A 13069-nucleotide genomic window follows, 5' to 3' on the forward strand; every position below is an offset into this window, starting at 1 on the left:
AGTACTGCACGGGAAAACAAGGCACAGGTGAAAACAACTACTCAAATTAAACAGGGATCAAAACCAGAACACAATGGGGACTCCTAGTGGCCAAAACAAAACATGACAGGCAGAATGGTGACACTACCATTGTAACTTTGTGTTGATCGATGAAGTCATTTAAAACTTGCTGCATTTAGAGGCGACATATTCTCTCTCAATTTCAGTTTACATGCTCGGGACACATACAAACACTCGAGACCTCCGAAGACTACAGCGGATATTTCGGACTGTTGAGCGAATCACTGGTACTACCCTTCCCACTGCAAGAACTGTACTCTTCCAGAGTGAGCGAGTAAAAGGGCTCGCAAAATCTCTCTGGACCCCACACAGAAATACTGTAGTAGTATAATACATTTACTATCATATGAACAGCTCATATAAAGTTTCCCATAATAACGCAAAGAACATACATCAGAATTAGAAGGAGCTTTATTGCCCAAATGTGCTCTACGCACGAGGAATTTGTCTTAGTGACAGAAGCTGCCAGTGCACATACAGTGGAAAGTGACAAGTGACGAGACACAGGTAACAAAATATAAAAAAATAAATATGTAATAGACAATACACATATGAAAAAAATATATATATGTCAAAAGAGCAGCGGATGCTATATTGTATGCATGTGCTACATATATACAAGTTATAAGGTGCTTTATACAAATTGTGTAAGGGAATGGGATAGCTGTATGATATATTAAATCAGTAACATATGTATAATAAATAAATATGAGTATAAGTGAGTAGTTTAGTATTGCACATATTTATTGAACAGTGGGGAGAACATAACTGTTCAACTGTTCATGGGGTAGATGGCCTGAGGGAAGAAACTTTATTTGGCTGTTTTGGTGCTCAGTGCTCTGTAGCGCCGACCAGACGGCAGCAGTTCAAAGAGAAAGTGTGCTGGGTGTGAGGGGAATTGTGGACAGAATTGTCCCACATGGTCATCTTGCAATACTGTATAGCCTACTTACGCTGCTACCATTATAAAGACAACGCTTACTATTGTTAATGTTATGGGTAGTGTTTCTTACAGTGATCATTTTTGTCATGGCAGAGTTAGACAGTAGCCTATACAGAACAGTTTAGCCACAGCAGCAGAGATCATTCAGGAATGGGATAAACAGAGATGACTGATTAAATTACGTTTTATTTTGAATTATGAATGACATAGAAATTCACAGTGCTGATGATTTCCCCCACGTTAATTCTGCCATCGTTATACTGGTAGTAGCCTACACAGACAGCTGCAGTGCGCATTGCAATGCAAACGCTGCGCACCTTGAAACTCCACGCCACGCTGAGTGTGCAGCGCGAACTAGCTGCTTACCCATGCAGTATCGGGGAAACAGATTATATTTTATCGAATGCCAAAATCAGAATTTATCACTTTGGTACATAAAGACAATAAAACGGCTGGCTTGCAGCAGACCAAATCAGTCCCCAGTCACCGGGATTGCCCACCCCAGTCCGTGCACGCTGTTATGTCATAAACATTTCAGTCGTTTGTTACTAACATACGGACAATGCATATAAACACAAACAATCATTACTGAGTAGTATAAAGAAGAGGCCATTCACATTTCTTAGTATATCACGCATTTTAGACCGCCACTAGCCGCCATGTTAGCTCCCTGAATCTTAGTGCAGAACAAAACGTGATTGGCTGAAGTTAAAACGTGCCCTATTGGACAACGAAAGCGGAAGTTACCCGATTGGCTTGCGTAGATTGTGGGCGGAGTCCACCTATTTGTGGATTGTGTGCGCGTTTTGACATTAGAAATGTTTCAAAATCCACAAATGCACAGAGAGCCATCCACAAATGCGTGCACTGATCCACAAATGCGTGCAGCGATTCACAAATGCACAGAAAGCGATCCACGAATGTGCAGAAAGCGATCCACAAATGTGCAGAAAGTGATCTACAAATAAATGCTATTATGTTGTATTTGATTTAGTATTTCTGCTTATTAAAATATTGTGAATAGCAAATATAAACTGAAATGGTGCCTTGAAGCACCCAAGATGGTTCCAGACCATTTTAATAAAAGGGATCCCCAAGAAGCCTTGGAGGGTTCCTCAGAGAACCGCCCTTCATTAAGCGGTGCCTTGAGTTTCCCCTGAGGGTTCCGCCGGCGTGGCAATGTGAAGAACCCCAAATGGTTCCTCAAAGTACCTTTAATTTTTACAGTGTAGGCCTAAGGATTGGATTTTATTATAAAACCATGTTAGATGTTTAGCGTCTTATCACATGACAAAGTATTTTGACACATTATTTACAACAATCAGATTCTCATTTATTAATGTTGATCTTATGAACATATGAAGGCATCACACTGCAGTGAAAAATAAACACATAACATTTTATTTCAGTAAAACGCCATGTCTCTTTTCCTCAATTACACATTAAAAAACATATTATCTACTTACGTTTGTGAGTCTTTCCTCAAGAATTATAACAGCAGGAGAATCATTCGTTCTGTTCATTTTTGTGAAATATGTAAATCCACCAGAAGCCGCATTATATAGCAATACATTCAAATAGTGTTTCCATATACAGTACATTGTTCATTTTGATACGCTTCTGTATTTCACACTTCATGATGAGCACCAGCTCACCGTGCTACAATTCCCACACTTTACTGGAAACTGATAAAAAATTACAACACATTTTTGTTTCGATTATTTTATGTCCTTGGAATAAATCATCCTCCTCTTTACTGTCCAACCAAATTATGAACATAAGGACGTTTGTGTGTGACAGATAGAAATATCAAGAAAGAGAGAAAGAAAGCCAGTGAGAGAGCGAGAGACGGAGAGACTTGAGATATACTGTAATTGTTGAAATGTAAACAGCAGTAAAGGAATTAACACCTGCTGAACAAAACTATTTTATTTCTTAAATATAAAATAAACAGTTCAGGTTATAAACTTTCAATAGGAATTCTGGAATATTCAGAAATAATCCAGAATGAGATGTTTAATATCTAAAGTCATTGTAACAGTTGTATGAAGCAAAAGCTGATTGACTGTACCTCTCTCTCTCTCTCTCTCTCTCTCTCTCTCTCTCTCTCTCTCTCTCTCTCTCACCTGTGGTCGGGTTAATGATGTCATAATCATCACCGGCCGCCCACCTGCTCACAACAGCTCCGAGTCCATCAGCAGGATCAGAAAAATCCTTTCAGGGGCCTCTGAACGGTTTTCAACACATCTGAAAGAAATCCAGAAGGGTTATTCCAGCGATAAAAATCTGATTTAACGTCCACAGAGACCGCTGAACTGTTTGGCTTAACATCTATCACAGCGCTCCACTAAATTGTGCGATTTGTGTTTGCGTGTCCTTTATTAAACCATGCGCTGTTCAGTTATGCTATTTGCTCTTGGAGTGTATTGAAAACGGGTGTAACGCTAAACAGAATTACAAACATCAGTTTAAGGTTAACCAGCCAGACATACACAACAAGCACAACTCACGGGATTTCTGAAGAAGAACATAAAACACTCAAGTCTGGGGTGGTTGCTAAGGCATTGTGGATGGTCATGAGGCGTGTGGCTGTAAGAGAGGCATGTGGCTGTAAGAGAGCTCACCCTCAGGTCCCTGTGATATTTAGATCTCAATTTGTGTCTCTGGTCTCTTCTTCAAGGTAAGTGGGATGTTTTGCCCATTTTAAAATTCATCTCATGTTTCTTTAGCAAGCTGTAAGATCTGAGGCTCTATGGGTCTACGGCTTCAGTTATCACTTCACTTTAATACTTAGAGATAGAGATATGAGCATACACTATCTTACGCAATTTTGCTTTTCAGATAAATGTATATTTTAAATATCTTATACAAGCGATGTTTACGTGTAAATGTTAAAAACATCAAACCACACTGATTTCCCATAAATTCACTGGCTTAGAAAGAGCTTGTGAGAGATTCCCAGATGTGATTTACACACAAAACACAAAAGCCGACTGAACACAAACTGTGATGGCAGGAGAACGTTTCATTACTGCAGACAAGATCTTTCTTCAGAAAGGAAAAACAGGCCAGAGAGCTGAGGATTCAAGAGCTGGAGTCTGAAATGCAAAATTACAGTTAAACTTATTTGCATTCAGATGGTTCTGTCTTCTCATGCGCAACATATATCTGTGGATCTCTACCGCCATTGGCTGTATTCCGATGAATTCTGAAAAAAAACTCATGGAAGAGAGAGAGGGAGAGAGACAGGGAGAGAGGGAGAGAGAGAGAGAGTGAGAGAGTGAGAAAGGCTCATTCCTCTTAAGCAAATCTCTTCAGATTTCAGGGTTTTCCTCTGTTATCACAGACACAGAGAGAGAGAGAGAGAGAGAGAGCAAAAGATTCTGACAAATATCACACATCTCCTGTACACCTAACACACACACCTAACCAGACCTGCACTCGAGCAAAAACAGATCATACTAAAACATACAAATCCATACCCTAATGCACAGAAAATATTATGTTCCTTTACTAATATATATTTTTAAACATATAGAATAGAATACAACATTATAGTATTTTGAACAATACATAATAATTTGCTGCTTGTCATATATTACAAAATATAAGCACTCATTTCCAATATGTTTTATTTCACATGTTGCATATTTTCCGGCATATCGTCGCTGTCGGGCGGAATCCTCGCATCTCCAAAACCATTATTTTTCAGGAAATTAAAAAACGGCATATTTTTGAGTTATTAAGCATTGTATCGTTAAAGTTGGTATTATACCTTATATTGCTATCATATACTGTTGTGTACCAACATTAACACAACATTTCCCCAAAACCATGTTTAATCGGAGATACAAGGTTTATGATTTGGGAGCAGGGAGATACGAGATTACGCTGTCATTGATAAGAATGGTACGGACACAGACGTTGCTGCTGCCAGCAGTGTTCATCAAAATCTGCGGTCGCGTTGAGCCTTTTGACAAGAGACGAGGCTTTAAGAGCTAATGAAAGCTAATGATTGTGGTTACATACATCTTCCTAAACTCTATTTTAAACGTTAGAGCTATGAGTGATGCAATACCAAAATAAAACGTTAAACAGGCTGTCTAATATAGGCGGAAATTAATCTGCAGGCAAATAAAGTCGGCGGTTGCGTTGAGCGTCTTGACAAGAGAAAAGGCTTCAATAGTTAACCAAGGCTAACGACTGTGGTTACATACATCTTCCTAAACTCTATTTTAAAGGTTTAAGAACTATAAGTGATGTATTACAAAAAAACGATGAGCTGACTATAGGCTGTCTAATAGGCGGAAATTAGCCAAATCTTCTCGCAAATTTACCTTCGTGGCTCACGGGCTTCCTTCTGCACCGAAGGCATTACAGCTATCGATTTTTAACAAAACAGACCTACTCAAATGTATCTAACCTAACTATTTTCACTCGTTATTGTCTAAAAAATTTCAATCAGGAGACGTAATGCCGAGAGGCTCCCACGGAGTGAAGAAGAGGTGGAGTTACGAGACTTCTCAGACAGTTGAAGTGTCCAATGGAGTTAAGAGATTTGCTCTCAAGCTATTTTCAACACTTTAGATTGGTTAATAATTTGTAAAAAATAACAGACCCACATGGGGACTGACCAATAGCATCGATTTGTGAAAAAATATGAACTTGACCAAATTTGGACATTGGTTGTTTCCGCCTGACAGCGACAATATTCATTTTCGTTTCGTAAGGTAACCCCGATAAGTTGGCAATACTTGGTTTAAGTAAGCAGAACTTTCAATTTTTTATTACTGTTAAATTAAAGTTCTTAATAAGTCTTAGTGAGTGTGACATAACTATTTTATTCATCTTTCTCATGAAATTAAGTAGACAGAACAAAGTACACAAAGTTGCATTTTATATCTATCTAAAAAAATTTCAGTTTCTTTAATTTACGTATTTCTTTGTGTTAATGTGCATCAATCAAACACCTTGACTTGTGCAACCCAAAATGAGCAAGAAGAGTGTTCTGCCTCTGTTAGAGGCTATGTATAAGTTATGATTGATATTTGCATATGTTTATACGAATAAAATATGCACAATTAATGTTCTGAGTACATTACGTTAACCTGCTGATGTTATGTTAATTCCCGTGCGCAGACTTTTATTATGACATGGTTCTGTGAGCAGGGCACGTTGGGTAACGGGAAGTAGGGAACGCAGGGCGCAGCGAGCTCTCTACAAGCGTTATATTGTATCTGATTATCCTTCTTCCAAACCCTGTCGGAAGCAATGGCTGTAAGTTTATTAATATCATCCATTTGTGTAGTGTATATAACTATGAGTATTTTCAGTTTATATGTGAACTGACCATGATGTTTATGTTGTTAACGATCGGTGCTAATGCGCTAAATTGATAAGGTGATATGTTTCTACCTTACGATGTTAGCAGGCTATTTGTATATTTCAGCTTGTTGTACTGTTATTAAGTATGATGTCATTAGAACGTTAATACATTTCTATTTTCTTACATTTATTTACAGTTTACTCAGTTCAATGGCTATTGAGTTTGTTTATGTAAACCATACATTGGATCATTAAAGGAGCAAGACGCTCATATCCTGGCTCTTGAACGGAGTTTGGCTTGCTGTTTATTTATATTACACGCTTAAAGAAGCAAAACATATAAAGAGAACAGTACAGTAAAAGCCATGGACCTGCGGGTGCAACAGGAACAGTCAGAGGCAGACATGCAGACTGAAGAGGGCAGAGGGAAAGAAAAGGCATTTTCAGAGGTCAGTTCTAAACGCTCTTCATCTTCCTCTAAATCTTCAGTTGCAAGTGCTGCTGTTAAAGCTAGAGCCTCAGCCGAAGCTGCACGTGCCAAGATGGAGTTTGCAAAAAGACAGCTGGAAATGAAAAAAGAAAAAGCAAGGCTGGAACAAGAAAAGGCTACAGTGGAAGCAAATATAGAAGCGTTGGAATTAGAAAAGGAAGCTGCAGCTGCTCTGGCAGAAGCTGAAGCATTAGAGACAGCAGCGGCAGCAATGGAACGTGTTGATGGTCGCAGTGAAATAAGCACACTTTTATCAAATGTGATTTCAATGAGAACTGCTGATTATGTAAAACACCAAATACAGGAGAGCTCTGACTTTTCCACGTTACCTATAAATAGCTCTTTGTCAGCCTGTGTAAAGGAATCAACTCCGAAGGTGATCAAAACATCTCGGAGCATAAGTGCTGCATGTGATAGCGACCCTAATGCTGTTCAAGAGGGAAGTCGTATTGGTGACACAATACATCCAGAATCTCAGTACGCTCTGCCTCCGTTCATCCCAAATGTTGCATTTAAAGATTCTCCAGGTCAAAGTACTGCTTCACAAAGGTATGCAGCCCCTTCGGATAGGCAACATATTTCTCAAAGCCAAGCAACGCCTATGTTAGACTTTGCTAGATTCTTAGCACGAAGGGAACTAGTCACCACAGGGCTGACCAAGTTTGATGATAATGCAGAGAATTTTAGAGCTTGGGAGTCTTCATTTTTTAATGCCACACAAGATTTACAGCTCTCAGCCAGCGAAGAGTTGGATTTGTTAGTTAAATGGCTGGGGAAGGAATCGTCAGATCACGTGAAAAGAATTCGAGCTGTTTATGTCACTAATCCACAAGCTGCCCTTCAGCTGTCTTGGAGGAGACTTCAGGAATGTTATGCTACTCCGGAAGTGATAGAGAGTGCCTTATTCAAGCGCCTGGATAACTTTCCACGTCTATCTCCAAAAGACAATGTGAAACTCAGGGAACTTGCAGATTTGCTCATAGAAATACTGATTGCTAAAGGAGACGCATATTTGCCTGGACTGGCTTATCTCGATACCCCTCGTGGTATAAATCCCATTGTAGAGAAGTTGCCGGCAAATCTACAAGAAAAGTGGCTATTCGCTGGTTCGCGATTCAAAGATGAAAACAGGGTCAGTTTCCCCCCATTTTCGTTCTTCACCCGTTTTATTTGCAGTGAAGCTAAAACCAGAAACGATCCCAGTTTCAAGCTTCCGAGCAGTAGCCATACTGTCATCAGAGACGAAAGACCTCTGCACAAACATGGTGTTAGCAGAATTCCTGTGTCGGTGCATAAGACAGATGTGTCTGCAAATGAATCGGATTCGGTGAACCAGAAAGAGACTGCTAAGAAAGATGTGGCAAAGTTCTGCCCTATTCACAACAAATCACACCCCCTGGTAAAGTGCAGAGCATTCGGGAAAATGTTGTTAATAGAACGCAAAGGCCTACTGAAAGAACACAAAAGGTGTTTCAGGTGTTGCTCACCAAATCATATAGCCAGAGAATGTCTCTCGATCCTCAAATGTACTGAATGTGATTCTGATAGACATTGCACAGTAATGCATCCAGACAAAGCCCCGCAGCTCCTCACACCTCCGGTGCAAGAACCAAACACTGTACAACAGGGCATCACCACCCTAGAGGTAACTTCAAAGTGAACTGAAGTTTGTGGAGAAAATACTCCTATGCGATCCTGTTCAAAAATGTGCTTGGTTCGTGTATTTCCGCAAAAACAACGAGAACAAGCTGTCAAGATGTACGCCATTATCGATGACCAGAGCAACCGCTCGCTGGCTAAGGGAGAGTTCTTTCAGCTGTTTGGAATCCAGAGAAGCCCTTCACCATATTTACTGAGAACATGTGCTGGTTCCATGGAAATGTCTGGAAAGAAAGCAGTAGGCTTCCAAATAGAAACGCTGGATGGTAAGACATATCTTGATCTCCCACCTTTGATCGAGTGTAATGAGATAATGAGCAACAGAGCTGAGATACCTACCCCAGAGGTTGTGCTTGCCCATCCACACTTGAAATCTGTTGCGCAGTTCATCCCGAAATTAGATCCTGAAGCTCAGGTCTTAATATTGCTGGGTAGAGACATGATCCGGGTACACAAAGCAAGACAACAAATCAATGGGCCACACGATGCACCATTTGCACAGCGTTTGGACTTAGGCTGGGTCATTGTGGGTGATGTCTGTATCGACAGAGCCCATAAGCCGACAGTGAGTGTTTTTAAAACTAACATTCTACCAAATGGCCGCCCGTCCATTCTCACTCCCTGTCAGAACCACGTCAAAGTGAAAGAGAAATTGTGCCATGGCGGGGAGCAGAAGTCCAGTGTTTTTCCCCGTTCAGAGAATCACATTATTCATTGTATACAAGCGGAAGACGAAATTGGTCTCAAAGTATTTGAGAGAACTGAAAACGATAATAAACTTGCAATGTCATTTGAGGATGAGATCTTTTTGAAGATCATGCAAACAGAGTTCTGCCAAGATGAAAGAAAAAATTGGGTCGCTCCTTTGCCATTCAGGTCACCCAGACCATTCCTCCCAAATAACCGGGAACAAGCTTTATCCCGTCTTAATTCTTTGCGACGCACCCTGAGTAGAAAGCCTGAGATGAAGGAACAGTTTTCTGCTTTCATGGAAAAACTCTTTCAGAACCATCATGCAGAAGAAGCGCCACCTCTTCGTGAGGAAGAAGAATGCTGGTTATAATGCGAAGAGCAGAGGCCCTAAGACTGAGCCCTGTGGTACACCGTACTGGACTTGCGATTTGCGTGACACCTCATTGTTTATTGCTACAAATTGAAAACGGTCGGATAAGTAAGATTTAAACCATTTCAAAGCTATTCCCTTAATGCCGACATAATTTTCGAGTATATGTAGGAGTAACCTCAGTTCCCTTTCTGTCGGTCTCTCGACGTTGTGTCGAACCGACAGATGGGGTTCGTCCTTGAGAACCTATCACTTCCGACTTCTTAGAAAAGGCCAATGAAAATTGGCGAATGAAATTTGCATGCCGGACTCCGCCCCCGGATATCCGGGTATAAAAGGGAGACGGCGTGCCTCATTCATTCACCTTTTGTTCTTCGGAGCCTTCGCTCATGATCAACAGACTTCGCTACAAGACTGCCGGCTCTACGACGTGGTGCAGCGGACTGTCCCTTCCTGCAGCGACTTCCCCTGGGCGTCTCGGCGGTTCCAGAAGTGTTCAAATTTTTTTCTCTAAAAGAGCAAATTTATCCAGTGTGGCATGTCCCGCTGTTCTCTTGGGTGCAACACACTCATCGAGGAGGGGGACGGACACGATGTCTGCTTCCAGTACGCTGGGGCAGATGTTGTGGATACGTCCTGCCCGCACAGCGGGCGGCTGACGATTCAGACGTTGCGTCACGGGTGGCTGTGTTCCCACGGGACTCAGCCACCACCTTGTCTGCTTCCCGTTCCGTGACAGCAGGACTAAGGCCCTGCCGCCCGCTACGGCGAGCAGCAAGGGTGATATGAGGATTACTGTGAGCGCTAATCTGTCAGCCACTGGCTTGCGGACCGTTCGCACCTCGACTTGCTCGTCTGACTGTTCCCCATGAGACGGTCCGCCATCTTATTCCTCAATCACGTATCGGACACGGTACGTGATGTTGAGATATCTGTTGCAGCATCGGAGGGTGAATTACTGGCATCAGACTCCGACGACTCCTTGAAGCTCCTTCCCTCGGGGCTCAAGATCAGGAAGAAACGGATGTCGAAATGTCAGCCATGCTTTCCCGGGCCGCCGGCATTGGGTTGCGGTGCACCGCACTGCCTCTCCCAACGCTCGCGGCTGGATACACGAGTGCCGTGTTCCCCCGGAAGTGCAGGAGGAGCCTAGTACGCCCCCTTCGGCGCGTACACTTCAACTAGTTCCATCACCCTTTCTTCCCTCGATGGTGGGCAGCTAGAGGATACGTTGATGTCCCCCAGGGGCTCAACCTAGACTCCCGTCCAAAGCACGTAGGCTTTTCGGCATCTGAGGTGTCAAGAGCTTACTCTGCTGCGGGCCAAGCTGTCCCCTCTCTCCATGCTATGGCCTTCCTGCAGGCCAATGCACGGAGAGGGCTCCACGAGGGTAAGACCGACCCAGCGCTTATGCAGGAACTCGGCGTCTTCACCGACCTCGCTCCCTGGGTCGGGCGATGTCCACACTTGTGGTCCAGGAGAGACACCTCTGGCTGAACCTTGCACAGGTGAGTAACTCTGAGAAAGTCTGCTTTCTCGATGCACCCATCTCGCAAGGGGGGGGGCTGTTTGGTGATACTGTTGAGTTCAACAGTTAGGGAGCAGACAGAGGACATCACGTATGTCCTCCCCAGCCGCGACTCGACCGCCCTCTGGCCGCCGAGATCCCGTGCACCGTCTGCTTCCCAGCAGCCCTGGTCCTCTTCGAGACTTCGAAGAGGAGACCACCACCCCATCAGCAGCCGCGGTGAAAGCCAATGCGGCCCTCATGGGAAGACCCCAGGGAGTTCGAGAATACCTTTCTAAAAGTTTTCTCCCTCTCTGGGCGTTTATCACAGCCGCTCTCACCCTCTACACGACGGTGTTCGGCAACTCGACGTTGCGTCACGGCGAGACCCAATGTCGAGGATAATCAGCAGCCTAAGCACTCTCAATCGACGGTGCTTTTTGCCACATCATCGTCTGGGTATTATCACAGCCGCTCTCACCCTCTGCACGACGGTGTTCGGCAACTCGACGTTGGCGTCACGGCGAGACCCAATGTCGAGGATAATCAGCAGCCTAAGCACTCTCAATCGACGGTGCTTTGTGCCACATCATCGTCTGGGTATTATCACAGCCGCTCTCACCCTCTACACGACGGTGTTCGGCAACTCGACGTTGCGTCACGGCGAGACCCAATGTCGAGGATAATCAGCAGCCTAAGCACTCTCAATCGACGGTGCTTTGTGCCACATCATCGTCTGGGTATTATCACAGCCGCTCTCACCCTCTACACGACGGTGTTCGGCAACTCGACGTTGCGGCAAGACCCAATGTCGAGGATAATCATTAGCCTAAGCACTCTCATTCGATGGTGCGTTGTGCTACATCTTCGCCAGACAGGTAAAACTGCAGAGCCGATCTCCTCCCCGGGGGCCCCCCCCCACGGCGAGGGATCCGTACTGCCAGCCATCGAACCACCCCCGGGAGGTCGATGAAGCAGAACCTACCCCTAGCCCCCCTGTCGGTCCCTGGGAGCCTGACAAAAGCTTCCCAAACCGTCACGGTGACTACGGGATACGGTCCGTCTCGGCTACGCGATCCAACTCCCCGGACGCCCACCCAAGTTTCGGGGCATCCTCTTAACCTCAGCAGAGGCAAGGATGCCCCGTGCTTCGGGCCGAGGTCGCCACCCCTCTGGTGAGGAAGCGATCGTGCTTGTCCCTCTAGCCGAGATGTTCAATGGGTTTTACAGCCCGTACTTCATCGTCCCCAAAAGAGCGGGGGTCGCTAGATCTGCGTACCCTGAACAGGCACCTTCTCAAGCTGCCGTTCAGGATGCTCACGCAGAAGCGCATCCTGGCATCTGTCAGATGTCAAGATGGATTCATGGCAATCGACCTGAAGGATGCTTACTCTCATGTCTCTTTCTCCCTCGCCATCGCCCGTTCCTACGGTTTGCTTTCGAGGGTCAGGCATATTAGTAAAGAGTCCTCCACTTCGGTCTGTCCCTGTCCCCACGAGTCTTCACGAAGATCGTGGAAGCCGCCCTCACTCCCCTCAGGGAGAGAGGTGTGCGGGTAATAAACTATCTCGACAACTGGCTCATTTGACACACTCGTGAGATTTGTTATGTACACACAGGGAACCTAGTGCTTCGGCACCTAGATCGATTGGGACCACAGGTCAACCGAAAAGGAGCAAGCTCTCCTCTGTGCAGAGCATACTCTTTTTTTGTATGGAACTCAACTCTATCTCCATTACAGCGCGACTGCGCTCAGTCAGTGTTGAACTGCCTGGAATATTTCAAGCAGTCAGCGGGAGGAGGCTCCTGGGTACATGGCATCCTCGACGGTGGTGATACCCCTCAGGTTGATGCACATGAGACCGCTCCAACACTGGCTACAGAGTCGAGTTCCCTGGAGAGCGTGGCACACCGGTAGCAGGCGGATGGTGATTACGCTTTTCTGCCGACGCACCCTACCCCCTTGGTCTTCAATGACCTTTTCTACGGACGGGGGTCCCTCTTGGGCAGGCGAGACGCGTC

General features: G+C 44.4%; 1 protein-coding gene across 1 annotated transcript; it reads left to right on the forward strand.

The window, feature by feature from the left end:
- Positions 1-6056: 6056 nt before the first annotated feature.
- LOC130565176 (uncharacterized) lies at positions 6057-8478 on the forward strand. The gene is made up of 2 exons (XM_057351760.1): positions 6057-6280; positions 6526-8478. The coding sequence occupies exon 2, from the start codon at positions 6694-6696 to the stop codon at positions 8476-8478; it is 1785 nt and encodes a 594-aa protein (XP_057207743.1). The 5' UTR covers positions 6057-6280; positions 6526-6693.
- Positions 8479-13069: the final 4591 nt, after the last annotated feature.

This window comes from Triplophysa rosa, linkage group LG14 (assembly GCF_024868665.1).
Source record: "Triplophysa rosa linkage group LG14, Trosa_1v2, whole genome shotgun sequence".
Lineage (NCBI taxonomy): Eukaryota > Metazoa > Chordata > Actinopteri > Cypriniformes > Nemacheilidae > Triplophysa > Triplophysa rosa.